Source organism: Callospermophilus lateralis, chromosome 15 (genome assembly GCF_048772815.1).
Source record: "Callospermophilus lateralis isolate mCalLat2 chromosome 15, mCalLat2.hap1, whole genome shotgun sequence".
NCBI lineage: Eukaryota > Metazoa > Chordata > Mammalia > Rodentia > Sciuridae > Callospermophilus > Callospermophilus lateralis.
In genome coordinates this window covers 82,869,036-82,894,543 of record NC_135319.1, presented here as the reverse complement: position 1 = coordinate 82,894,543, position 25,508 = coordinate 82,869,036, and the positions used below count along the sequence as shown (strand labels likewise).

Below are 25,508 nucleotides of genomic sequence, written 5' to 3'. Positions count from 1 at the left end.
AGTCACAGCTTATCTCTCTGAAATTCGTTATGTTCATCAATATGACTACCCTGTAAATTGCAGAACATATTTGATACTGGGGATTGAATCTAGGAGCACTTTACCACTGAGCTACATTCCCAGTCCTTTTTGAGATAGGGTCTTGCTAAATTGGTGAGGCTTGGCCTCAAACTTGCGATCATCTCGGCTCAGCTGCCCAGGGAGCTAGGATTACAGGAATCCAACACCACACTTATTTTATAATACTTGTTTTAAACCTGTTTGATATTATGTTGCAAAAATAGTGCCTTTATAATGTCTCTAACAACTGGTTTTTGGGGAATCTTTACTCCACTAACGCAGGAACATAAACCTTGAAATAAACCCAGCATGATGGTGCATGCCTGTAATCCCAGCTACTAGGGAGGCTGAGCATAGGAGCATGGCAACTTCAAGGCCAGCAAGGTAATTTGAAACCCTGTCTCAAAATAAAAAATAAAAAATTGCTGGGGACATAGGTCAGAGGTAGAGTGCTTACCTAGCCTATGTGAGACCCTGAGTTCAATCCCCAGTACCACAAACAAACAAACCACAGAAAAGGAAAAACCCTCTTTAAACCCCTAAAACATTGTATTAGAGAAATTATCAATCACATGCACTACAAAAGTAACTTGATTAGGATAAAAATCTTCAGTCTGACTACTTCCTTTTAGCATGCTTAGAATATTTCCCATCATATTCAATTTGACTGTTTTCTACTAAATGAGCAACAGCAAGTAATTATGGTTTTCTCCTGGTCAAATTAGACCCCATCTTCACTCTCATTGTGTCCCCATTGTCAACTAGGGAATCATTAACTCTTCTTTTTTTGATAGGGATTGAATCTAGCCGTGCTTAACTACTAAGACACATCCCCAGACCTTTTTATTCATTTTTTTTTTTTTTTTTTTTTTTTTTGAGACAGGGCCTTGCTAAATTGCTGAGGCTGGCTTTTAACTCACCTCCAGTCTCAGTCTCCAAGTCAAGCTACTGGGATTACAGGCATGTGCCACTGCCTTGGTGGGAATCATTAACTCTTGCACTTTTTTTTTTTTTTTTTTTTTAATCTATAGCATTCAACATTATGGCTCTTAGATGGTTCCAAATAAGTTGGAACTGTTGGTTGACCCTAATACGTAATATCCTGAAAATTGACATTATGCCTTTACTCATTCATAAAATCAGTGCTAAACACTTTTTCTATTTGAGATAGAGTATGTTGCCCAGGCTGGATTCAAGTGATCCTCCACTTCAGCCTCCTGAGCTGCTGGAGGCTAGAGCCACTGTGCCCAGCCTTAGATTCTAAATAATTTTATTTATTGCACTTACATAATTATTATCTATTACCAAATGCTTCATATACTTTAAATAATTTGAAAGGGAAAAAAATCAATGTGTAGGAATATTGGATTTTACTTTACCCCTCAACTTTTTAGTGTTTGTTTGCTTTTAGGTTTACCAAATAATAATAAATGAGTCCAGTTTGCCATTTTCTTTGAGGTATGATAATAGAAAGTCAAGAATGTTTGAAAGCATGTTCTGATATTTAAGCCAGGTTTCATTTTATTCAGCTTGCATCTTTCTATGGTCTACTAAGTAGGTTTTCTTTTTTTACATAAAACACATGAAAGAACTATTTGCTTTTATGTTTGACTCTTTAATTTTGACTTAATTATAATATACACAAACAAGTCCCTTGATCTTGCCTATAAAACAGTTCCTATAGCTTCTTAGTACTTGTGGGGCTTTTATATAACCCCTGACTGGCTCTTATTTTGGGGGCCAACTAAGCTAATGCATATACAATGATCTAAGCATTTTGGAGAAAGAATACCTCTGACACTAATTTAAAAATAGCCTTTTTTTTTTTTTTTTTTTTTTTTAAAAAAAAAGCATTTAGTTTTTGGTCCAGGATTGCATTTTCCAAATTTTCTTTCTTTATAGCAATAAACTTAGTTAAATAATAATAAAAACACCTCTTTGAGGAGAAGGAATGAAAAATGCTTGTTATGTGCATTGTTTTCTTCATTTATTGATGTAGTATCCCTTCACTAATTCACATATTCCGCCTATTATTACAAAATGTGCAATACTCTTGCAAAGTTTATTCCACAGCTTTCTATATTTCTTTCTGAATTCATCTTAGTTTCATACCAAGGGCTTGAGAATTTGATTCGGTTTAATCTGTGAGCATTATATTTTTTTTCCCCACTAACACACATTTTTCTCACGTTTGTTTGTGACGTGCCCCATATGTAAAGGCGACGACACTCATGTATTTTCAAACATGCAAGCCTGATCTGCTCCAGGGCTTTTGCTCTATGACAGGTTGCTCTGCCCCTGCTCGCCACCTTGGGGAGCCTCCATTTCCCAGGCAATCCTTGTGACACCAACTTTATTTTACCAAGTTACGAAATAACTGCTCGTTTGTTCTTCACCGCGCCCCCTCCCCCGCCCCAGCTTGTTCGTTGAGGACGTGCCACAGCTATTTCCCGGTGGGGAGCAGCACTGGGCTAACGAAGCCTGCTCAACACATTCCCCTTAAATAAACTCAGCATTTTCACTTAGCCTCGCTGATGGGGCCTGATGGCAACTTCGCATGAGTCCGCACAAATCGTGTTGGAAATGAAATCGTGTGTACGCGCCTGCCTTGTATCCTTGCGGAGCCTCTGGACCCAGGCTCACCTTTCCCACCCTGACCCTCGCTGGAGTAGTGAAGGTCTGGGAATCGTTTCCCTAACGACCCATGCGCGCCTCCATCCCAGCGCGCGCGGAAATCGCCACAGTCTCTGCCACGTCAGCCGGCGCACGTGACGCCAGCGCGCAGGGAGGGGCGTGGCGCGCGCGGAGTCCAGCCCCTACATCCGGGGCTTAGGTGGCGGCGGTGCCGCCGCGCGGGGGTCACGTGGCTCCTTCCTTTCCGTCTCTGGCCGGCTGGGCGCGGGCGACTGCTGGCGGCGCGTGGACTCTCGCGCTTGTTCCCCTTCGTCTTCTCTCCCGGCCCGGGCCGCTAGGGAGTTCGCTGACGCCGGGTGAGCCGCGCCTGCCGCCAAGATGCCGGCCTATTTCCAGAGGCCGGAAAATGCCCTCAAACGCGCCAACGGTGAGTAGGGTGTCGGGGCGCGCCGGCGTGGGGCAGCCCGAGGCCTCGGAGGTCGAGGGCCCAGGCCTGCTGCCTCCTGCCCGGGCTGCCCCCAGAGCCGAGGTCGCTGCGGCCTCATTCGCCGTCCTGGCCCGGGTCTGGCACGGTTTCCTTCTCACTCCCAGCGACTGGGGGTGGAGGCGTGGATCGGAACCGTCGTACGGGCCTTACTCCCTCTGCTGCCTGCTGGTGCGACGCTGGGCGGCGGTCCAGTAGACAGTCCTGTCGGGGTCCAGCTCCTTCCTGGCGGCCGTCTCCAGCTGGCTTTGCAGAGAGACCACCTGGCTCTGGTCCGCTTAGGCCCAGCGACCCCGACCGCCATCTGGGAGTGCCCGGGAGGAGGAAACATGGCTCCCTCCCGGGGACAATGCACGCGAGAACCTCGGCCCCACCTCCCCCAGAGGCCGGGAGTCCGCAGGTCCACCTCCGCCCCCCCTCCCCCGCAAACACCTCTGCCCCCTAGACCCGCGAGGTGCTTTGCCAGGTCAGGGTCCACTTACCCTTCATCCAGCCACTTAAGTGCACTTTGGGGCCTCTGACCCATTTAACCCGTTTCCTGTTTTTTTTTTTTTTTTTCCCCTCCTCCTCTGGCATTGATTGGGGCAGTCCGAATGCCTATTCCGAAACTAGGGAAGTTGGAACAGAGTTAATATAAAGGGACTTGAAGGTCCTTCCTAAACTGAGGCCTGGAAGGAGAATGTTTCCCCAAGGTCACTCTGGCAGTTAGTTGTTGAGCCGGGAGACTAAAACCAAGGTCTCTTGACTTCCAAATCGTTTTTTTCTCCCCTCTTGTCATAGCGCTGCTGTTTGCTATTTCTATTTCCATGTGGGTAGTTAAACCCTCGCGCTTGCAGGAAAAACTTGTGCTCCCTGATCTGTTCCAGAGGCACTTACTACATGGACATTATGGGGGTGCAGATGTCTTTTGCATATCTCTGTTCTTCAGAAACTTTCTTGTTCAGGGTTTTTTTTTTTTTCCCCCTACTTTTAAACGAACACACAAGTATTTTGTAAGCACCCGTAGCTCTTATTTTCATGTTTCCTACATCCAAACAAGTTTTGGGTCTTTTATGTTGTAGATGGACATACCGTGTCTGTTAACAGTTTTATGTTTCAAGAGTTTGTTGTGTTTTTTTTTTTTTTCCTTCTTCTTCAGTTTGTTTGAAACTTCATTTTGTGAAAAGACCAGTGGGAGTCAACACATAAAATTAATGAAAATTAATGTATTGTTGATAATGTCGGGATCAAAGATGTGTTGTTTTCATACTTTAAAATAAAACTGAGTTTTTGTGGGGAGGGACTAGTCTATGGAATGGACTAACTGCATAATAATTGTGTTCAAAACATTAAAACTACAACATAGATTTGATCCCTACCCATCCTAAACAGTAATCTAATGGCTAGAAGAGACACTTTAAGGATTTAAAACAAATTTTTTAGGAAAGAAAATATAATGGAATGGAAATTTATTGCTACAGACTAAACTGTAGCTAAATTAATGACTTTTTTGATATATTGAAACTTAGAATTTTATAATGGTATACAAAATAACTTGCATGAAATTTCTATTCTGCGCTGTTATTATAGATGAATTTTGGTCAGTTGCATGCCTCACTGGCAGACTCTTGTCTATGCTAGCAGGATGAAGTACTGTGGTCTCCTTGGCCTGAACATTGCTTACATTGTGTTCATAACTTGTTTCCTCATCACTCCATTTGGAATCTTCATATAAGTTTATTTCAGTAACTTTTTAAAAATAGAAAGGATGTAATGTGTTTCAAATCTTTTTTCCACAATTTCCAAGTTGAAGTAAACTTGATTCATGCAGGGCAAGTTGGAAAGAATTTGAGAGTAAAGTAGTCAAAATGAGAAATGGATATTATGGGGGGAAACTTGGATCATATTTGTGTAGTTTTTAAGTCCTGTACTGACTCCTTGTACTTTGGTGGCTTTTGTGGCTAGAGAGGCTTTAACTTCCAACTAATAGCTTATATACATTTGATCTTTTAAGTGAGGTATCTCTTAAAGTGTCAAAGGGATCAAATTGTGAATGGCACATGGCACTGCTTACCAAACATTAAATAGAATGATAAAAGGGTATTCCACTCATTGGAAATTAATTTTATCAATTTTTTTTTATCTATAACATTGTAACCCCGAACATCCATTACATTATCTTAATAAAATAATATATTTTAGTAGAATAAACCTCCAAGTCACACTGAGTCACTGTATCAGGGCATTATTTTTGGAAAAAGTGACAGTATTCGTTCTGGAAGGTAGGAAATTGTCCCAGCAGTTATAGGCCAGAAATTAATATCTCCTTATCATTGGGAGAAAGTGCCTTTTCCAGATTATGTTGTTACTAGTGTCAAACTAGGTGCTCCTGACCCTATAACTGCCTTTTAATTTATACTTTACAACCAATGCCTTTAAAAAATGAAATTGTTATTAACCCCACAAATGGAGTAACATTATAGCTTATCTATTTCTTCTATTGGCACAGATTAGTAAAAAGGACTGACCTAAACTTTCTCTTTATTGATAGAAACATAGTTTCAATTGTGTATTCAAAAGATAAACTCAGAGTGCCCACCCTTCTAGTAATAGTCCTAATTCTAGACTGATTGATTGATTTGGTTGATTGATTGATTGTGGTGTTAGAGATCAAACCCAGGGCCTTATGTACACTAGGTAGATGGTCTACCACTGAGTTATATCTCCAGACCCCCAGATTTTAATTTTAATTTGTAGAATATTCTGAAAATCAACATTTTAAGTATTAGAATAGAACAATTAATGCATAATAGTTCTTTCCAGCCTAAAAAAACTCCCTAAATCTTCCATATGAATACACACACACACATATATACATACATATATGAATCATAAAGACAGGAAAACTCATCCTTGTGAATTACAAAAAATATTTCCATTCTAGTTTTTTTCTTTTAACATCCTTTGTATCCATACTTTGTTTTTAAAATTTGGTTGAGGTGAGGGTGTTTCCTAAGTTTGGTTTTTAATTTTTTAAAAATGTGTTTTCTTTAGCTTGCTTGAATTTGGGATTTGGAGTTACAAATTTTGTTTAATCCCAGGGATTAAACCCAGGGATGCTTAACCACTGAGACACATCCTCAGCCCTTGTTTATTTTATTTGAGAGAGGGTCTTGCTAAGTTGCTTAGGGCTTTGTTAAATTGCTGAGGCTGGCTTTGAATCTGAGATCCTCATGCCTCAGCCTCCCAAACTGCTGGGATTACAGGTGTGCCTCACCACAGCCAGTATGGAGTCATAATAAATTTAGATCGGTTGTTTAGGAAGTGAAAAGTACTTGGTAGTTCCCTGACCAAAACTTAAGAATATTGTTAAGAAACTACACTTCCATTTAAAAACTGCATTATTTTATTTCTTTATTTTAAAAATTTTAATAGTTTTGTATTTTGTCATCACTCTTTCGTGGGTTCTGTTTTCAAATTTAACTCATTGTTCCTATTCCAAATTGTAAGCATATTGACTATGGTTACATATGGTATTTTAATATTTAAATACATGTGTGAATTAAAAATAAGAGGTCATTTTAGTGTTACTACTGTGGTTTTCTTAATGTAAAGGATAAATTTGATTAAAGGCATTTTCTCCTAAAATTTTGACCGATGGACTTTTGATTAAACAGCTTCGGAAAATTCTGAAGCACTGGGCGCTCTTGGCTTGTAGCTGTAATTCCAGCTTGGGAAGTTGAGGCAAGAGGATTGCAAGTTCAAAGCCAGCCTCAGCAACTTAGTGAGGTGTCCTGAGCAATTCAGCAAGACCTTATCTCAAAACTAAAAAGAGCTGGGAATGTGGCTCACTGGTTAAGGGCTCCAGGTTCAATCCCTGGTACCAAAAGACTAAAGAAAGAAAGAAAAAACCCTGGGTTTTAGAAAATAACCTTTTGCATACTCCAGGAGGAGGATAAGTATTTTAAAAGGAGATGTTTTTTATTCCAGTAAAGTTTCTGGTTGTACTTTGTTTAATTTAGTGAGTTTTTTCCCTCATTTAAGACTGACTTCAGTTGAACCCATAATGGTGTGGGTTTTATATTTGCATGTGAAGATGATTTGATATTATAAGGGGTGATTCAAGGTGTTGTATAAAGATAATTATTTCTTTCCATTGTGTGATTCGTCCAGTTGCAAACTTTTTTTTTGTAGCAGGGATTGATCCAGGGGCACTTAATCACTGAGTTACTTCTTTAGACCTTTTTATTTTTTATTTTGAGACAAGGGTCTCAGCAAGTTGCTTAGGATGTTGCTTAATTGCTGAGGCTGGCTTTGAATTTATGGTCTTCCACCTCAGTGTTCTGACTGCTGTGTTTATAGGCATGTGCCTGGCCCACATTTTTCAATATGTCTTGAGAGTTGGAATATTGTTTGTAAGTTTCACTGGAAGAAGGAATATTGGGAAGCACCATTCCTGAAAGATGTGGTAGTTAAAAGAAGACATAGTAGAGAATTACTGTATCTGTAGATGTAGTAAAACCCCCAAGTAAGAGACTGTTTGCCTAGCATAGTTACATGGTTGATAATGCTGTAACTTTTTAGGTTAGCCTTTGTTTTGGTGCTGGAAATTGAACCCAGGGCTTCCAGCATGCTTGCTCTCCCCCCACCCAGCATCCCCAATCTTCCCAGCCACATTAAGTAAAGAACAAGAATTATTTTGGGGGGTGGGGGAGTACTGGGAATTGAACTCAGGGTCACTTGACCACTGAACTACATCCCCAGCTCTATTTCATATTATATTCAGAGACAGGGTCTCACTGAGTTGCTTAGTCCCTCACTTTTTCCTGAGGCTGGTTTTGAACTTTAGATCCTTCTGCCTCAGCCATTGGGATTACAGTCGTGTGCCACCGTGCCTGGCAAGAACAAGAATTCTTTGTCCAAGATTTTTTCCTTAGGAGAAAAATACAGATCTTTAAAAATGGAGATGCAGTGTTTTAAGATATTTTATAGTGTAAATTAGTGATTTAGTTCCTTCAAATTGTTTTTCAGATGTGCAGTTGGAAGATTTTTCTGTTTGTGTGAAATTTGGTAATTGCTGAATTTTAAGCCAAACTTAACCATTTGGCTTCGATAAAATACCTCTTTTCTCCCCAATTACTAAGTGTTTGGGCAAAATAAAACAAAGGGTGAGAATTTCCAAAGGAACAATATACATAGAACTTATGATTAGAACTGTATTTTTTTTCCTTTTTTTTGTTTTTTTGGTACCTGGGATTCAACCCAGGGGTGCTTAACCACTGAGCCTCAGCCCTTTTTATTTTTTATTTTGAGTCAGGGTCTCACTAAATTGCTCAGGGCCTTGCTCAGTTTCTGAGGCTGGCTTTGAACTTGAGATGTTCTTGTCTCAGCCTCTTAAGCCAGGGATTGTAGGCATGAGCCACTGTGCCCTGCTCAAACTGGATTTTAAAATGTTGCCACAATCGGAATGCCTTCTGGCTTAGGAATAGTAAATTCAAAAGAATTTTGCTCTGTTATACTCCAAATTTTTCAAAAGTTACTATGTTGTGTACAGTTCCCAGTTTTTAGATGTACACAAACCTTTATTCTGTTTATTTATTTATTATGATGTGGTGCTGAGGATTTCCAGTTTTTTAAAAAAACAATTTTAGAACAGTGTGAGACTTACAGAATTATTATGAGAGTAGTAGATAGTTCCCATTTATATTATACCCCATTGTACCTTTTTATGAACAAGTTCCATCAGTATGGTACATTTGTCACAACTTTTAGATCAGTAACTGATAATATTTAATTCCATGCTGTACTTGGACTTCCTATCTTCCCTGGTGTCTTTTTCTGTCTTGCATCTCATCAACAATCCCTCATTGTGTTGGGCATGGTGGTGCATGCCTGTAATCCAAGTGACTCAGTAGGTTGAGGCAGGAGAATTGCAAGTTCAAAGCCAGCTTCAGCAATTTGTTTTTTTTTTTTTTTTGTAAGATATTTATAGATTTAATCTTTTTTTTAAAATTAATTTTTATTGTAGGTCGTTCAAAACATTACATAGTTCTTGATATATCATATTTCACACTTTGATTCAAGTGGGATATGAGCTCCCATTTTTACCCCATATACAGATTGCAGAATCACATTAGTTGCACAACCATTGATTTACATATTGCCATTCTGGTGTCTGTTGTATTCTGCTGCCTTTCCTATCCTCTACTATCCCCCCTCCCCCCTCCCCTCCCCTCTTCTCTCTCTACCCCCTCTACTGTAATTCATTTCTCCCCCTTATATTTTTCCTCCTTTCCCCTCACTTCCTCTTGTATGTAATTTTGTATACCCCTGAGGGTCTCCTTCCATTTACATGCAATTTCCCTTCTCTCTCCCTTTCCCTCCCACCTCTCATCCCTGTTTAATGTTAATCTTCTTCTCATGCTCTACTCTGTTCTTAGTTACTTAGTTCTCATGCTCTACTCTGTTCTTAGTTACTCTCCTTATATCAAAGAAGACATTTGGCATTTGTTTTTAAGGGATTGGCTAGCTTCACTTAGCATAATCTGCTCTAATGCCATCCATTTCCCTCCACATTCTATGATTTTGTCATTTCTTAATGCAGAGTAATACTCCATTGTGTATAAATGCCACATTTTTTTTTTTTTATCCATTCGTCTATTGAAGGGCATCTAGGTTGGTTCCACAGTCTTGCTATTGTGAATTGTGCTGCTATGAACATGGATGTCAGCTTTAGCAATTTGGCCAGACGCTTTCTCAAAATGAAAAATAAAAAGGATAGGGGATGTGGTTCAGTGGTTAAGCACCTTGGATTCAACCTCAATCAAACAATTCTACATTGTATTAAGTTGTCACTTCTAAGATTTCTTGGTTGTCACAGTTTCTTAGTCTTTTCCTTGTGTTTTCATGACCTTGAAAATCATGACTGTTTTACGAAAAACCGATAAGGTATTTTGTAGAATGTCCTTTGTCTTAGTCCATTTGTGTTGAAACAAAATAGCACATCCTGGGTACTTCTGCAACAACAGAAATTTATTTTTCATATTTCTGGAGGTTGTGAAGTCCAAGAATAGGCTGCCAACAAATTCTATGTCTGGTGAGGGCTTTATCTGCTTCCAAGGTGGTGCTTTGTTACTACCTCCTCTGGTGGAGACAATGTTTCCTCAGTCTTACTAGTTCCCTCTATTAAAGTCCTGATCAATTTATGAGGGTGGAGCCCTCTCATCTCTTTAATATGGTTGCATTAGGGCTTAAGTATCAACAAGAATTTTGGAGGATGACACATTCAAATCATAGCATACTATAGTTATAATTTGTCTTAGTACTTTTCATGTTTAGACTGGGGTAAATAAATGGAAAAACAGACCATGTTCACAGATTCTGAGACTCAGTATTATTGGTTCTTTAAACTCCCATTTATAGATTCAGTGGAATCCCAGTCAAAATCCTGGCAAGTTATTTTGAAGATGATACCAACTAGTTGTAAAATTTGTATGGAAAGGCAAAGGACCTAGTTTAGTCTGCACAAAACCAAAGGACAAAGATGGCACACTCTACTTGAATTCAAGACCTTATCTAAAGACTACAGTAATCAAGATAGTGTGGTATTGACTAAAGAGTAGGCACATTAATTAATAGAGAATGAATGGAACAAAAAGCCTAGAAATAGACCCTAAAAATTTCAGTGTTGTCAACTGATTTTAAGTTTTAAAGGCAATCTGATGTGTTTTTCTGCCTCAAGTGTTAGTGTAAAAGAGCAAAATTTTCATCAGCTAGTTGAAAGTGACTTTGAAGTTGAACTTTTCTAAGTTGATAGAAATTTTCTTTTCCTCATTGTTTCAATTTCTGGAACTTTTAAGTCATAGTGGAATTGGCTGAAGTTGTTTTACCTGTACACTATTTTGACATAGTACCAGACTTTTAATTGTTCTATCTTAGATAATTATGGCATAGCTTTTTTAGATGTCAAAAATACATGTGATCTAAAAAGTCTGTAATGAGAAGTTACAGCAACCAGTTAAAAATGCAAGATTTAGACTTTTGTATATGTAACTGACTAATTCTCCTGAATTATTTTATTTTTTTTTTCAGAATTTCTTGAGGTTGGCAAAAAGCAGCCTGCTCTGGATGTTCTTTATGATGTTATGAAAAGTAAGAAACATAGAACATGGCAAAAGATACACGAGCCGATTATGTTGAAATACTTGGAACTTTGCGTGGATCTTCGTAAGAGCCACTTGGCTAAGGAAGGATTATATCAGTATAAGAACATTTGTCAGCAGGTACAGACAGAATTCAGTTTTATATTTTAAAAGTGCTTTTAGTGATTTGCTGAAGAGTTTATCTTTCAGATATATTTTCTATCATATAATTTACTCTAAACATTTGGGAAAAAGTGGTTTAAGTTCTTTTTCTTCCCCTCCTGCTTAGGTGAACATTAAATCTTTAGAGGATGTTGTTAGGGCATATTTGAAACTGGCAGAGGAAAAAACTGAAGCTGCTAAAGAAGAATCCCAACAGATGGTATTAGATATAGAAGATCTGGATAATATTCAGACTCCTGAGAGGTATGAATTAAACCTTTGATAAATATTTTGATAGTTAAGTCAGTGTTTTTCTTTACATGGGTCTCCATCATCCGCACTTGAAGTAGATGTTTATTAGAAGAAAAAAATTTTTATTTAAAGTTTTAAATGTGTAGTAACCCAAACAATTATTTAGGTAATACTGGAAATTTGTAAAAGCAGAAAATTGAAGCATTTAGAAAGATAGCTGTAATACAGGTTGGGAATTAGATGTAGACAATAAGTGTATATGAAGTTGTGGAAAAAATTTGTACTATTTTGTTGGTTTTGATTTTTTTAATCATTGACACAGTAGGAAATATGTCTCATTGTTTTCAACATTTAAATTTTTTTTTTTTTTTTTAATTTTTTGTAGTGTTCTCCTAAGTGCTGTAAGTGGGGAGGACACTCAGGATCGGACTGACAGATTACTTTTAACTCCCTGGGTAAAGTTCCTGTGGGAATCATACAGACAATGTTTGGACCTTCTTCGAAACAATTCTAGAGTAGAGCGCCTCTATCATGATATTGCACAGCAAGGTAAAATGGCAATGTGAAATCCAAATAATTTGATTTGAAAAGTTGACTTTAGAATAGATTTTTCCAGGGCTGGGGTTGTGGCTCAGTGGTAGAGTGTTCTTGCCTTGCACATGTGAGGCACACTGGGTTTGATCCTCAGCACCACATAAAAATATAACTGAAAGAAATAAAAAAAGATTTTTCCAGAAGTTTAACCGCTTTTTCTCCAAGGTACTTCCAGGAAACAAGCTAGTTTTACCCTTATTGAAATAGGATTGACATTTGAGTATTAAACAAATGACTTGAATAAGAAATTCATTACCAGTTAAGATAGTTCCATATGAAATACATGCCATTGATGTCACTTAAAGAGAGTTTTTAAAAAGTCATTTTGGAATTCTCTGGTTGACTGAAAAAAACCAAACTTTCCATTGTTTTCTGGTAAACTTGAGTTCCAATTTTGATAGTCCTTTGGCTTAAAAGAATTCCATGAAAAATGTTTTTTCTTTCTTTTTTTTTTTTGATGGATACTGGGGATTGAACCCAAGAACACTTTATCACCGAGCCACATTCGTAGTCTTTTTTATTCTTGTTGATGAGGGCCTCACCAAGTTATCTGAAGCTGCCCCGAACTTAAACTCCTGTCTCAGCTTCCCAGGTTGTTGGGATTTTAGGAGTGCATCACTGTGCCTGGTATGTTTTCCTTTCTTAAGCAGTAAAATTGAATATAGAATTAGGCCTTCTTGGTGATTGAGGATCATCTTAATATCTAATTGTTTTTCTGCATACACTTTTTTTTAAAATATTTTTTTTAGTTGTAGATGGACACAGTACCTTTATTTTTATGTGTGGTGGTGAGGATCGAACCCAGTGCCTCACACACGCAAGGCGCATGCTCTACCACTGAGCCACAACCCCAGCCCCAAACACTTAATTTGTGAAGGACTGTATTGAAAGTGTCTAGCCTCTTTACCCTTATTGTCACTTGTTATACTTTTCCTGTGGTATAAAAAGGCTGAATGCAGCCTTTTTACTGTATATGACTGTGCTCTTGGCCTTTTGTATTTTACCCTTATGACAAACTTGTGTCTGTGAAGCCAGTCTTACAGGGATGATGGGCTTTTCTTTATTCAAATACTAAGTACTAAGTGATTTGCAACTAAGAATGTTTTACTGTGAATACTGGGAACTGTGCTTTTTTTTGCTTTATGTTTTGGTACCTGGATGCTTAACCTTTGAGCCACATCCTCAGCCCTTTTTTTTATATTTTATTGATACAGGGTTTCAGGGTTTCACTGAATCGCCTAGGGCTTTGCTAAATTGCTGAGGCTGGCTTTGAACTCATGAGCCTCCTCCACCGGACTGTGTTTTGTTTACGTGTCTAGCAATGTCAATTTTCATTGTCCATAAGTGAACTTTTTTGTTTGCGGGTAATGTGATATAAATACTAACTTAAAGTTAATTGCCCCACTTTGTTTTAGGCCTTTTGAAATAGAAATACTGTTTTATTTTTAAAGAGCAAAGGAATACTAATACTGCATATACATAATAATGTATAGGAAATTATTATATTTTAATTGTGGAGCAAGTAGTTTATATAGATATCTGTATACAGGTGAAGTTAGTTTACTGTAAATACCCAGTATATATTTTGTAATTTCAGTATGAAAGCATGTTGCATTTGTGTCAGTGAGATATGTAAGTTAATTATATTTTAGCCTAGAATATTTTACTTGTTTCAGTTTGAAGTCATAAGTCTTTGAAGGGTGAGTTTTTCTAAATGCCAATCATTTACAATTTGAACTCTCAGAACCATATTTTGGTCTTAGGCCAGGAATGATGACACTGTCCTTTTTTGTTTTGTCAAGGTTCAAAATAGGGCCCTTGAAGGGAGTTGCCTCTCTTCATAACACATTCAGATGCTCAACATGAGTTTGGTGAATCTTGTTAACATGGCAAATCTTAATAAAACCTCAAGTACTCAAGTCAGTAGTGGAAAATGCCTAATATGTTTGTCAATTATGCTTGTAGCATTTAAATTCTGCCTCCAGTACACCCGTAAGGCTGAATTCCGTAAGCTGTGTGACAATTTGAGAATGCACTTATCACAGATTCAACGCCACCATAACCAAAGTACAGCAATCAATCTTAATAATCCAGAGAGCCAGTCCATGCATTTGGAAACCCGGCTTGTTCAGTTGGACAGTGCTATCAGCATGGAACTGTGGCAGGTATGTTGTGGAATATTAGCTTTTTCTTCTAGTAATAATCGGCATTACTTTTTTCCCCTTAGTGAATATCTTCATCTTGGTATGATGGTTATCTGGAGCAGGATGAGTTCTAGACAGGAAGTCTCAGTTTTCAGGCCTGTGAAGTTTGGGCCTAGTCATGTAATCTCTTTTAGAGTTAGTTTCTTTTCCTGTAAATCGGCACATTTTCAGTGCTGCTCAAAGTGTGTTTCTATGATTGGTGCCAGTCTAAACTGTTTGGTCTGGTGAAATAACTGTAGAGGAGAAAGGAACTTGCAAAGGTGTTTTGGTTTTGCTTTTTTGGGGGGTTGGGGATACAAAGGATTGAACCATAGCCTTGTACAAGGTGAACACATGCTCTACCACTGAGCTACATCCCCAGGCTCTACAAAGGATTTTCCCCACTAATTGGATAATAAAAAATGAGTTTATTTTCTGTTTCACTTTTTTTTTAGAGAATTTTTTTAATATTTATTTTTCAGTTTTTCGGTGGACACAACATCTTTATTTTTATGTGGTGCTGAGGATCGAACCCAGCCCCCCCCCCCCCCCCCCCCCGTGCATGCCAGCGAGCACTTACCGCTTGAGCCACATCCCCAGCCCCTCTTTTTCACTTTTGTAGGAACATTATTTCATAGAAGTTTTTGTGGTGACAGATTGGAAATTACTGTTCTTTTAGAGATAGAGAAATGCTGCCTTGGACTTTTGCCTAAGCACTATGGCTTAGGAAGTATGCATGGTGAATACCATATATATATAAAAGCTTTCATATATTTGATGCAAAATATTTAATTGTAATTACAAAGGAACAAACTAAAAATTGGAGTTTTTTAGCCAAGTGAAAGTGTTAGATTTCCCATTCTTATTTCCTAATGTTTTCCCCTTTATAGAAACATCCATCTTAAAACACTACCTATAGAGGACAAATAAACATACTTATTATAGGAAAAAGGAGATAAGTTAAATGTTCTTCCATTGTCACATCACACAGAAATTACTTGTATTTATGCTGCTGTTACACGTTTTTAGAGTTTTCCTTTATAAATTGCACTAAGTGGTATGATGATATGCGAATATTTGCTGCTTTTAGTCTATTCTATTTACAGTATTTCCTAAAGAATTTTGAAAAATTTGAAAAGTTAGCGGTTGTAAGTTGTAGATAAATGAAAAGAACCATGTGTGAAGGCAGATTGATGCTTTTAATATTGTGTGTTCTGTGTTTTAGGTTTCATTCACAGATTTGAACTAGAATTTTTTTTTGTTTCCGAATGCAGTGACTAATTTATACTACTAATTCTAGGAAGCATTCAAAGCTGTGGAAGATATTCACGGACTATTCTCCTTGTCTAAAAAACCACCCAAGCCTCAGTTGATGGCAAATTATTATAACAAAGTCTCAACTGTGTTTTGGAAGTCCGGAAATGCTCTTTTTCATGCATCTACACTCCATCGTCTTTACCATCTATCTAGAGAAATGAGAAAGAATCTTACACAAGATGAGATGCAAAGGTAAGAATGTTGTACTTGAAGAGTAGTATTGAAATTACGTATCATATCTTCTAAATGACCTGTTAGAATGGTATAAATTAGGATTTCTCAACTTCTGTACTACTGACATTTTGAGCTGAATAATTCTTTGTTGCAGGGCACTGTCTGTGCATTGTAAGATGTCTAGCACCATTACTTAATCTCTACCCATTAGGTGCTAGTAGCAGTCCTCCTAGTTGTGACTACCAAAAATATCTCCAGGCATTTTCTTGGATAATACTCTTGGTCCTAGGAGTCATTCTTTATCTGATAGCCAACTCCATTAAAAACCCACATGAGAAAATTGAGTATTAGGGGATAGAGAGAAAGAGAGGGAGACAGTGAACCTTTTATCTGTGTAGATATGTGAGAGACATGAGCCTTCTATGTACAGGTAGTCTATTCTTAGAAAAAAATTAGAGTTAAGATAATTATTGCATCAAGTTATTTTTTTCCCTGATTATACAACCCTAACTGTAGAATACAGATGTTCCTTGACTTAGAAGGGGTTATGACCTGAAGAGACTATTGTAAGTTGAATATATGATAGTTAAAAAAAATCATTTAATAACCCTAATCCACTCAGCATTACAGCTTGGCAGCATAGTGCATTGCAGGGCATCCGTTGTTGACTCTCATGCTTGTGTGGCTGACTGGAAGCTGTGGCTCCCTGCCATTTTGAGAACATCAAAGCCTATACCACTAATTTGGGGAAGAAAATCAAAATTCAAAGTACTGTTTCTCTTGACCACACACTACTTTCACGTGGTAAAGCCAAAAAATCGTTAAGTTGAAGCATTCTAAGTTAGGCACCGTTTGTATTTGAGAGTTATATATAAACATGAAAAATTTATGCGAATACAAAAAAGAAGTGTCTATAACCTAGCAATCTATAGATTAAATGTTTCTTTTTAAAAACACATTATATATGGCTTGTTTTCTTTCAGTTACTTCTTTTTTTTTTTTTTTCTTTCGGCAGAAAGAACCCTCTACCTGGGTTTTCTCTTGGGGATTGAACCCTAGGCCTTTTTTGTTCTAGGCTCTACCACAGAGCTACACAACTCCATACTTCGGTTACTTTTTAAAAAGTAATTAGGCACTTCATATGCCACTTATTTCCTTGAATTGGTTGACATTATTATTATTATTATTAGGATTAGAACGAAGGGCTTTATGCATGTAAGGCAAGCACTCTACTAATTGAGCCTGACCATATTATTTTGGTTTTCTGTAGAATTATATATGCCAATTTATTTTTCTTAGAGGTTTATTGCAATGTAAGGAACCAACTAAATCTGCTAGTACTTTGCTACTTTCTTTGAAAATCTTGAGGATAGTATCCATTGTCATTCATTGTTACATAATTCACTATATAAGAAAAAACATTTTTCCCTGTAAGATACTGATACTGTCCCTTCAGGGAGTACTGTAATAGTAGCAAGCATCAAGTTATTTACTTCTGTGTATGTTATTTGATTTAATATTCACAAAGACCTTGTGACAAAGTTCAGTATTTTGCCTAAGGTTACAATATTGGAAACAGTGAAGCTGAGGCCTCAGAGTCTGAATTCATTGACTTTTGTCTTAATGTTTTAGGGCAAATTCAGCACCCCCCTCCCCTGTTTTTTTTGGTACTGGGGATTGAACCCAGGGGTGCTTAACCACTGAACCACACCCCCAGCACTTAAAAAAATTATTTTACATAATAGATAAAGATATATATAATGCTGAGAATAAAATCCAGTGCCTCACACATGCCAGGCAAGTGTTCTACCATTGAGCTACAATCCCTGCGGGTCCCCTATTCCCATGTTATATTTATTTGGAGACAGGGTCTTCAGAATTGTGAAGGGCCTTGTTAAGTTGCTGAGGCTGGCTTTGAACTTGCGCTCCTCCTGCCTCAGCTTCCCAAGTGCTGTGATCACAGAAGTGTGTCATTGTACCTGGCATTAATTTTTTCTCCTTATTGCCATTTATTTATTGGGTTCAGAAAATGTGTCTTTTCTGCCTGTTGGCCGCAAAAAAGCAGCAGCAATAGTGAGTGGGTGGATTGAAATTGTGATTCCATGAGTATTAATTTAAGCAGGGTCTATTTCTCTTTTGATTAATCCCATATGCTGGGATAATGTGGGTATAATGTACATCTTCTGACACTGGCATATCATACTATATGACTAAAGAAAGGTGATTCTGATCTGCTTTTTCTGCTCATCAAGCAACATTTTGACTTAACAGAGTTAATCTCTTTACCACAGAATGTCTACCCGAGTCCTTTTGGCTACTCTGTCCATCCCTATAACCCCTGAGCGTACTGACATTGCTCGACTTCTGGATATGGATGGCATTATAGTTGAAAAACAACGTCGTCTTGCAACATTACTAGGTCTTCAAGCCCCACCAACACGAATTGGCCTTATTAATGATATGGTTAGTATCAGTCTGTTTTTACAGCTTTGGACAGAAAACTGATAAAGTTGAATAATTTGTGATTAAGTACTGGGAATTCTGATTAATTGTCAAAAGGATTCTCATTTATGAATAGGAAACCATTGGTATAAATGGGGTATTTCCAGATGATCATTTCCAATAGGTTAAATTGGTGGGAGCTTTGATATAAGAAGACTTGGACTGGTTCTGAGGAACATTGTGGGACACTGAGTCCAAGGAAGTGTAACAATGGGCAAGCATAGTCATATCTCAGGGGGCTATAGGAAAACAAAGCAAGCTGACTTATGTAGCATTTCCACATATGGATGATGGGGCCCAGAGAAAAGGGGCAAGCTTTGGACCTTATTCTAGACAAGACACTTTTTTCTATTAAAGTTTCATTTTATATGTTTTTTTTTGGTACCAGCGATTGAACCCAGAGGCACTTAACCACTGAGCCACATCCACATCCCCAGCCCATTTTATATTTTTTAGGGACAGGGTCTCTAAATTCTTAGGGCCTTGATAAGTTGTCACTGAACAACTGCCTCAGGCCCCGATTGGATTATAGGTGTATGGCACTGTGCCCAGCTATTGTTTTATAGCTTTAAAGCTGTGGCTCTTAATCATTGTTATCCACTTAAAGCTATAAAGTAGCAGTCCTTTGTGTTCAAAGGATTGTTTCCAGATCCCCTGTGGATACCACAGTCCCTTATTTAAAATAGTGTAAATTTGCATATAATCTCCTAAAAACTTAAAATAAGCTATAGATTACTTATGATATTTAATGCAAAGTTAGTGCTTTGTAAAAAGTGATTTGTAGCATAGGAATAGGGCTTGATAGTTTGGAATGTACTGTTAAGACTCTTTACAGAACAATGAGAAGAAAATAAAATTACAAGTAGCCAGGAGTGGTGTCTCATGTCCACAGTTCAGGAATTTGAGGCTGAGGCAGGAGGATTTGATAAAAGTTTGAGGCCACCCTTAGCAACTAATCGAGGCCCTAAGCAGCTTAGACTCAGTCTCAAAATAAAAAATAAGAGCTAGGGATGTGACTCAGTGGTTAAGCATTCTGGGTTCAATCTCTTATGTGGAAAAAAAAAAAGTACATATATAGCAGAGATGCAGTCTCCCTCCCCCAGTATTTCCTACATATGGTTGGGTGATCCTGAGGATGTAACTGCCAAATGAATGGAACACTGTCTTGTTGATGGACATTTGAGGTTTCTCTAATTTGGGCTTAATAGAAAGTGTTTCCCTAATTTTTGTGATAATTTGCACAGATTTGTTGTTGGTAATAAATTGTCTATGGTAGCCATATTTGTGCCAGTATCTTACTAGGTTGGCTTAGAGTTATTTCCTTTTTAAGTTATTTCACTATAGACAGATGTATAATGTGGGGCAAGAAACTCCCCTGGGTTATAGTTTAGATAGATTTAGGTAAACTTTGGTAAATTTAAGGGGGTTCAGGCTTTACAATCTTCAAATCCATTTTACAGATTTCTGACCCCTTTGTTTTCTCTAAATTTATACCTCATTAGACTCTTAGTGAAAAATATACTGCTGTTAAACCTTGTGCTTTGTTTACTGTAGGTCAGATTCAATGTACTACAATATGTTGTCCCAGAAGTAAAAGATCTGTACAACTGGCTGGAAGTAGAATTTAATCCATTAAAACTCTGTGAGAGAGTCACTAAAGTAAGCATTTGTCTTTACGTTTTGATACCATGTAGCCGGCTTTATGGCAGTTTCGGGTTGTATTTATCTTTGTTAAAAGATAAGTATTATCTTATGTTTGAATCAGTGCACATTTCATTGTCTTTTTTCTTTTATATCAAGAGAAAAGATATTTCTGATGTGCTAAAGAAACGTGGAGGTAAATTAGCAGCATGACTGTCTTAGCCATTGCTGTCAGTCACCTTCAGACAAGTATCAAAAACCTTCATGTTAAATTTTCTATTTCGTTGCATTTTATGATGTTTTTGTGTATTATAAAAATGAAAGCATTTCAAATATTTTAGTATTTGTTTCTTAAAAGTATAATTCTTTCTAATTTAATGGATTTTGTAGGTTTTAAATTGGGTTAGGGAACAACCTGAAAAGGAACCAGAGTTGCAACAGTATGTGCCTCAACTGCAGAACAACACCATACTCCGCCTTCTACAGCAGGTAAAAATACAAATGCAGTTTTGTGGAGAAAGTAGAATTTTCTTTTTTGAGCATTTCTAGCATTTACTGGAAAAATTTAGAATTGCCCAGGAAGTGAAAGCTTTCAACAGTACTGCCCCCATCCAAATTAGTCTGATTTGTTTTGAAAACAAAATGAAACAATGTTTACTTACTTTCTTGTTGAACCCTATCATTTTGCATTTTTCTTATTACTAAAGTGGGGTTTGTTTGGTTTTAGTACTGGGGATTGAACCCAGGGGTGCTTAACCACAGAGCCACATCCCCAGTCCTTTTTTATTTTGAGACAGGGTCTTGTTAAGTTGCTTAGGGCCTTGTTTAGTTGCTGAGCCTGGCTTTGAACTCTCAATCCTCGTGCTTCAGCCTCTTGATTGCTGGGATTACAGGCCTACATAGCCATACCTGGCTAATGTAGGATTTTTTTTTTAGAGAGAGAAAGAGAGAGAGAATTTTTTTAATATTTATTTTTTAGTTTTCGGCGGACACAACATGTTTGTTTGTATGTGGTGCTGAGGATCGAACCCGGGCCGCACGCATGCCAGGCGAGCGTGCTACTGCTTGAGCCACATCCCCAGCCCGGGCTTTCTTATTTCTTTCATACCTATGTGGTTTTTTCATAGCCAGGTGTACTTATTAGTGAAAACCTGTATTTATAGGTTTTTTTCCTGTTAGAAAATGTCACAGCATTGTGCTTCTTACATATACCTGTCTTTCCATGTGCATGGGATTTTCTTTAGCATAAGCAGTGGAATTGTCTTACACAATTACACAAATTTTCAACCAATTCTTAACAAGAATAGAGAATGAGACAACCTGTCTCTTTGTTAACACTTGTTATAGTACAGTTTAAGTCCAACATCTTGAGTAAGTTGAAATGTTACTTTTAGTAATAGCTAAATGTTCTTTTTGGTTTTCTTTGGTGAGGGGTTCTTTAATTATATATCCCCTTAAGTATATGCACATGTCATTGACCTGCTTTCCTTTGTATATGTGAGCAGTGTTATTTCTTATGTGCTACACAAATAGTTGAAGGTTAATTAGCAGAATAACTATAAATAGTAATGCTGCCAGTCTCCTTCAGACAAATTTACAAAAAGTGTTTAAAGGTAATAGATGAATAGTAATTCTTATTGATAAATATGTGAGCTTTTGTATGTTTTATGAAACTAGGATTTCAACAGATGACACTTGAGGAGGAGAAGTATAATATGATGATTTATAGCATAGGAATAGCGCTTGATAGTTTGGAAAATGTACTGTGAAGATAACTGAGGTTCAGTTTTGTGTTTTTCTGAACAGTTAGATGTCATGAGATTGCACATCAAACGTGCTGAATAAATGGCAGCTATTATTATCAACCCTGTGTTTTTTATGCAGGTGGCACAGATATATCAGAGCATTGAATTTTCTCGCTTGACTTCTCTGGTTCCTTTTGTTGATGCTTTCCAACTGGAACGGGCCATAGTAGATGCAGCCAGGCACTGTGACCTGCAGGTATGTACTATAAGGGGACATTGAGGTGGGCAGAAGTTCCCTGAGGACTAGAAAGACATACCTTTTGTTTTTTGTGCTTCTGGTATAATGGCACCTTTTTTAAAAAAACTGCTTTTTTATACTTAGCATTCTTGTTAACTTCTTAAATTCAGTTGAATTTTATTTTTATCAAGATACTTGTCGAATGATTTCATGTTATATATCAATTTCATCTGATAATTTAATTTCCCAAGGTTCGTATTGACCACACTTCTCGGACCCTGAGTTTTGGATCTGATTTGAATTATGCTACCCGAGAAGATGCACCAATCGGTCCTCATCTGCAGAGCATGCCTTCAGAACAGATAAGAAATCAGCTCACAGCCATGTCCTCAGTGCTTGCAAAGGCACTTGAAGTCATCAAGCCAGCTCATATACTGGTATAAACATGTTTTTTGGGGGAAATGAATTACCCAAGTTGTGAGGGACTCTTATGCTCTTTCACGAAAAGGCTTGAGATGATATCTGAGAGAAGGGAGATTTGCTATTTTTTATTCACTTGGTAATTTTGTTATTTTATCAGATTTCCTAGATAAACAAATCACTTTAATACCTTTCAGCACAAAATACTGCAGAGGTAATGTAGTAACAGATCATGTAATATAAAACAGAAGGCTGTTCATATATTATGACCCCCAAAGAGTGAAGTACACAGTGATTGGGCTTCTCCTTCCTGCTTAAGTTGTTTGTGATCTCAGTATTTCTTTGAGTATTTAAGATAGATTTGGGCACAGAGAAAAGTTGACCTAGCAAGTAGAGATGGTTCTTTAGCTAGGTAATTGCTATCAGTGACTGAATAGGTGTAGCATCACAACAAATGGCTTGGGTAATGCTTTCTTCTCTTATTAAATGAAAATACAGATAAGGGCATTGCATCAGGGTTATTTTGTACATTTTTTGATGTTTAACACCAGGGTCTGTTGCTTTTAATGTTTTAAAAAATGCATTTGTTTTGAAGCAAGAGAAAGAAGAACAACATCAGTTGGCAGTGACTGCATACCTTAAAAATTCACGGAAAGAACATCAGCGTATACTGGCTCGCCGTCAGACAATTGAGGAAAGGAAAGAGCGGCTTGAGAGTCTTAATATTCAGCGTGAGAAAGAGGAATTGGAACAAAGGGAAGCTGAACTTCAGAAAGTACGCAAGGCTGAAGAAGAGAGACTGCGCCAGGAGGCAAAAGAGAGGGAGAAGGAGCGGATCTTACAAGAACATGAACAAATCAAAAAGAAAACTGTTCGTGAGCGATTGGAGCAGATCAAAAAGACAGAGCTGGGTGCCAAAGCATTCAAAGATATTGACATTGAAGTATGTAGAATATCACTTATTAACAACCGAGTTTGACCTAGGTCTTCTGTTACTCTTGCAACCATAGTCGTTTGCCATTAATTGGTTTATTTTGGGGTTTTAGGATATTTCATGCATTTTGTTATAGCTATCTTGGTGAGTTAATCTGAGAGTAAGCATTTGATTTTAATTGGTTCATACAGTTTGTAACCTGTGTCTTCATCTATTGGTAATTTGGGTGGATGTAAAGTGGACGAGGCAGAAAGAGATGTTAAGATTGTGTATGTTTTAATTTAGGATTTGATTTAGAAAGCAGTGTGTCCTATTGATTGTTAGGTATTTCTTTTATGTTTATATTAATGATGGTACATTTGAATTACCTTTTAGGATCTTGAAGAATTGGATCCAGATTTTATCATGGCTAAACAGGTTGAACAACTGGAGAAAGAAAAGAAAGAACTTCAAGAACGGCTGAAGAACCAAGAAAAGAAGGTAAATGAAAGGTCCATTAAACTTTCAACACAAGTTAAAAGAAACTGGGTATAGTGGTATACACTTATAATTTTACTTAGGAGGCTGAGGCAGAAGAAGGCCAGTTTGGGCAACTCAGCTGGAATCTATCTCAAAATAAGGGCTAAAAAGATTTGGTAGAATAGTTGTCTATTATATATGGGGTTCAATCCCCAGAACTGGAAAAAAATATTTATAAAAATGTTAACAACTGAATTCATTTCCATGCCATTCAGATTGACTATTTTGAAAGAGCTAAACGTTTGGAAGAAATTCCTTTGATAAAGAGTGCTTATGAAGAACAAAGGATTAAAGACATGGATCTGTGGGAACAACAAGAAGAAGAAAGAGTAAGTTTTTCATTTAACTAATATTTTTAGGTTGTAAACTGTAATAAAATCTTCTGCCCTCAATGGGACTAGGGCTTCACAATTGACTTATTTTGTTAAAAATAAGTCAGATTAATGGAAAGTAGAAATTTTTACAGTAGAACTGAGTATGGTGTTGCACGCATGTATTCCTATTTTCTCGGGAGGCTAAGGTAGAAGGATCTCAGCAACTTTGTGAGACTCTGTCTCAAAATAAAAAAAGGGTTGGGGAATTATCTAGAGGTAGAGCACCGCAGGCTCAATCCCTAATAGCAAAGAGAAAACGAGGAAAAAAAAAAACAGGAAAATTCATGGTCTAGATTACAAACGGAGTAACATAAAGGACAACTGGAATGCTTATTTAAAAAATAACTTTATGTACACTTTATTTTTTTACTTTGTTATTTTTAAATATTTTATTTTTTTAGTTGTAGTTGGACACAACACCTTTATTTGACTTATTTATTTTTATGTGGTGCTGAGGATCGAACCCAGGGTCTCGCACGTGGGGGGAGAGCGCTCTACCGCTGAGCCAGAACCCCAGCCCTTATGTACACTTTAAATGGGTGAATTGTGTGGGTGTGTGTGTGTGTGACTCAGCAGTAGAGCGCTTGCCTAGCATATGTAAGGCCCTGGGTTCGATCCTCAGCACCACATAAAAATAAATAAATAAAGATATTGTGCCCCAACTACAACTAAAAAATAAATAAATATTTAAAAAATGTATCTCATAAAAATTTCTGATATCATGGTACTAAATGAATCCTATCTCTTAAATGATAGCTCCCCCAGGACTCCTTGTGCCTGAGTGCCTTCCTGGGGACCTGTGGGCAAGAATGATGGTTATCATGCCACTTTTATTGGAAGATGGAAGAAGGAAGGGAGTAGTGATTGCTAATTGTTCGAGAATGTCAGCAATTTGTTTGGAGTGATTTAGTAATCAGTAATAAATACTTTCAAATTTAACTGTATTGTGTACTTGCAGATTACTACTATGCAGCTAGAGCGGGAAAAGGCTCTTGAACATAAGACTCGAATGTCGCGAATGCTTGAAGACAGAGATTTATTTGTGATGCGACTCAAAGCGGCACGGCAGTCAGTTTATGAGGTGAATTTACTGGTTTTAAGGAAAAGTTTATTTATGAGCTTTTTAGTTTTGCTTTAATATTCTCTGTAAACACA

At 37.5% G+C, this 25,508-nt stretch overlaps 1 protein-coding gene, 1 long non-coding RNA gene and 2 other non-coding genes across 4 annotated transcripts in view; 3 read left to right on the top strand and 1 right to left on the bottom strand.

Annotated features, from left to right (window-relative positions):
• Positions 1-1,654: 1,654 nt before the first annotated feature.
• LOC143381478 (uncharacterized) lies at positions 1,655-3,704 on the bottom strand. The gene is made up of 2 exons (XR_013088822.1): positions 3,661-3,704; positions 1,655-3,420 (listed from the first exon to the last, which is right to left on the bottom strand). It is a non-coding gene; the product is annotated as an uncharacterized LOC143381478 (long non-coding RNA).
• Positions 2,923-25,508, top strand: part of Eif3a (eukaryotic translation initiation factor 3 subunit A) — a 36,401-nt gene continuing 13,815 nt past the window's right edge. Inside the window, exons 1-15 of the mRNA XM_076835150.1 lie at positions 2,923-3,121; positions 11,249-11,439; positions 11,588-11,724; positions 12,098-12,261; positions 14,272-14,471; positions 15,790-15,998; positions 18,272-18,443; positions 20,037-20,141; positions 20,514-20,612; positions 22,008-22,124; positions 22,358-22,543; positions 23,122-23,469; positions 23,836-23,940; positions 24,195-24,308; positions 25,312-25,434. Of these exons, the coding sequence (XP_076691265.1) occupies positions 3,073-3,121; positions 11,249-11,439; positions 11,588-11,724; positions 12,098-12,261; positions 14,272-14,471; positions 15,790-15,998; positions 18,272-18,443; positions 20,037-20,141; positions 20,514-20,612; positions 22,008-22,124; positions 22,358-22,543; positions 23,122-23,469; positions 23,836-23,940; positions 24,195-24,308; positions 25,312-25,434 (2,319 nt within the window). The 5' untranslated portion in view covers positions 2,923-3,072. The remainder of the gene's footprint in view (positions 3,122-11,248; positions 11,440-11,587; positions 11,725-12,097; positions 12,262-14,271; positions 14,472-15,789; positions 15,999-18,271; positions 18,444-20,036; positions 20,142-20,513; positions 20,613-22,007; positions 22,125-22,357; positions 22,544-23,121; positions 23,470-23,835; positions 23,941-24,194; positions 24,309-25,311; positions 25,435-25,508) is intronic.
• On the top strand, positions 20,247-20,374 carry LOC143381665 (small nucleolar RNA SNORA19). Its single transcript, XR_013088840.1, has one exon. It is a non-coding gene; the product is annotated as a small nucleolar RNA SNORA19 (small nucleolar RNA).
• On the top strand, positions 21,586-21,717 carry LOC143381664 (small nucleolar RNA SNORA19). The gene has a single exon (XR_013088839.1). It is a non-coding gene; the product is annotated as a small nucleolar RNA SNORA19 (small nucleolar RNA).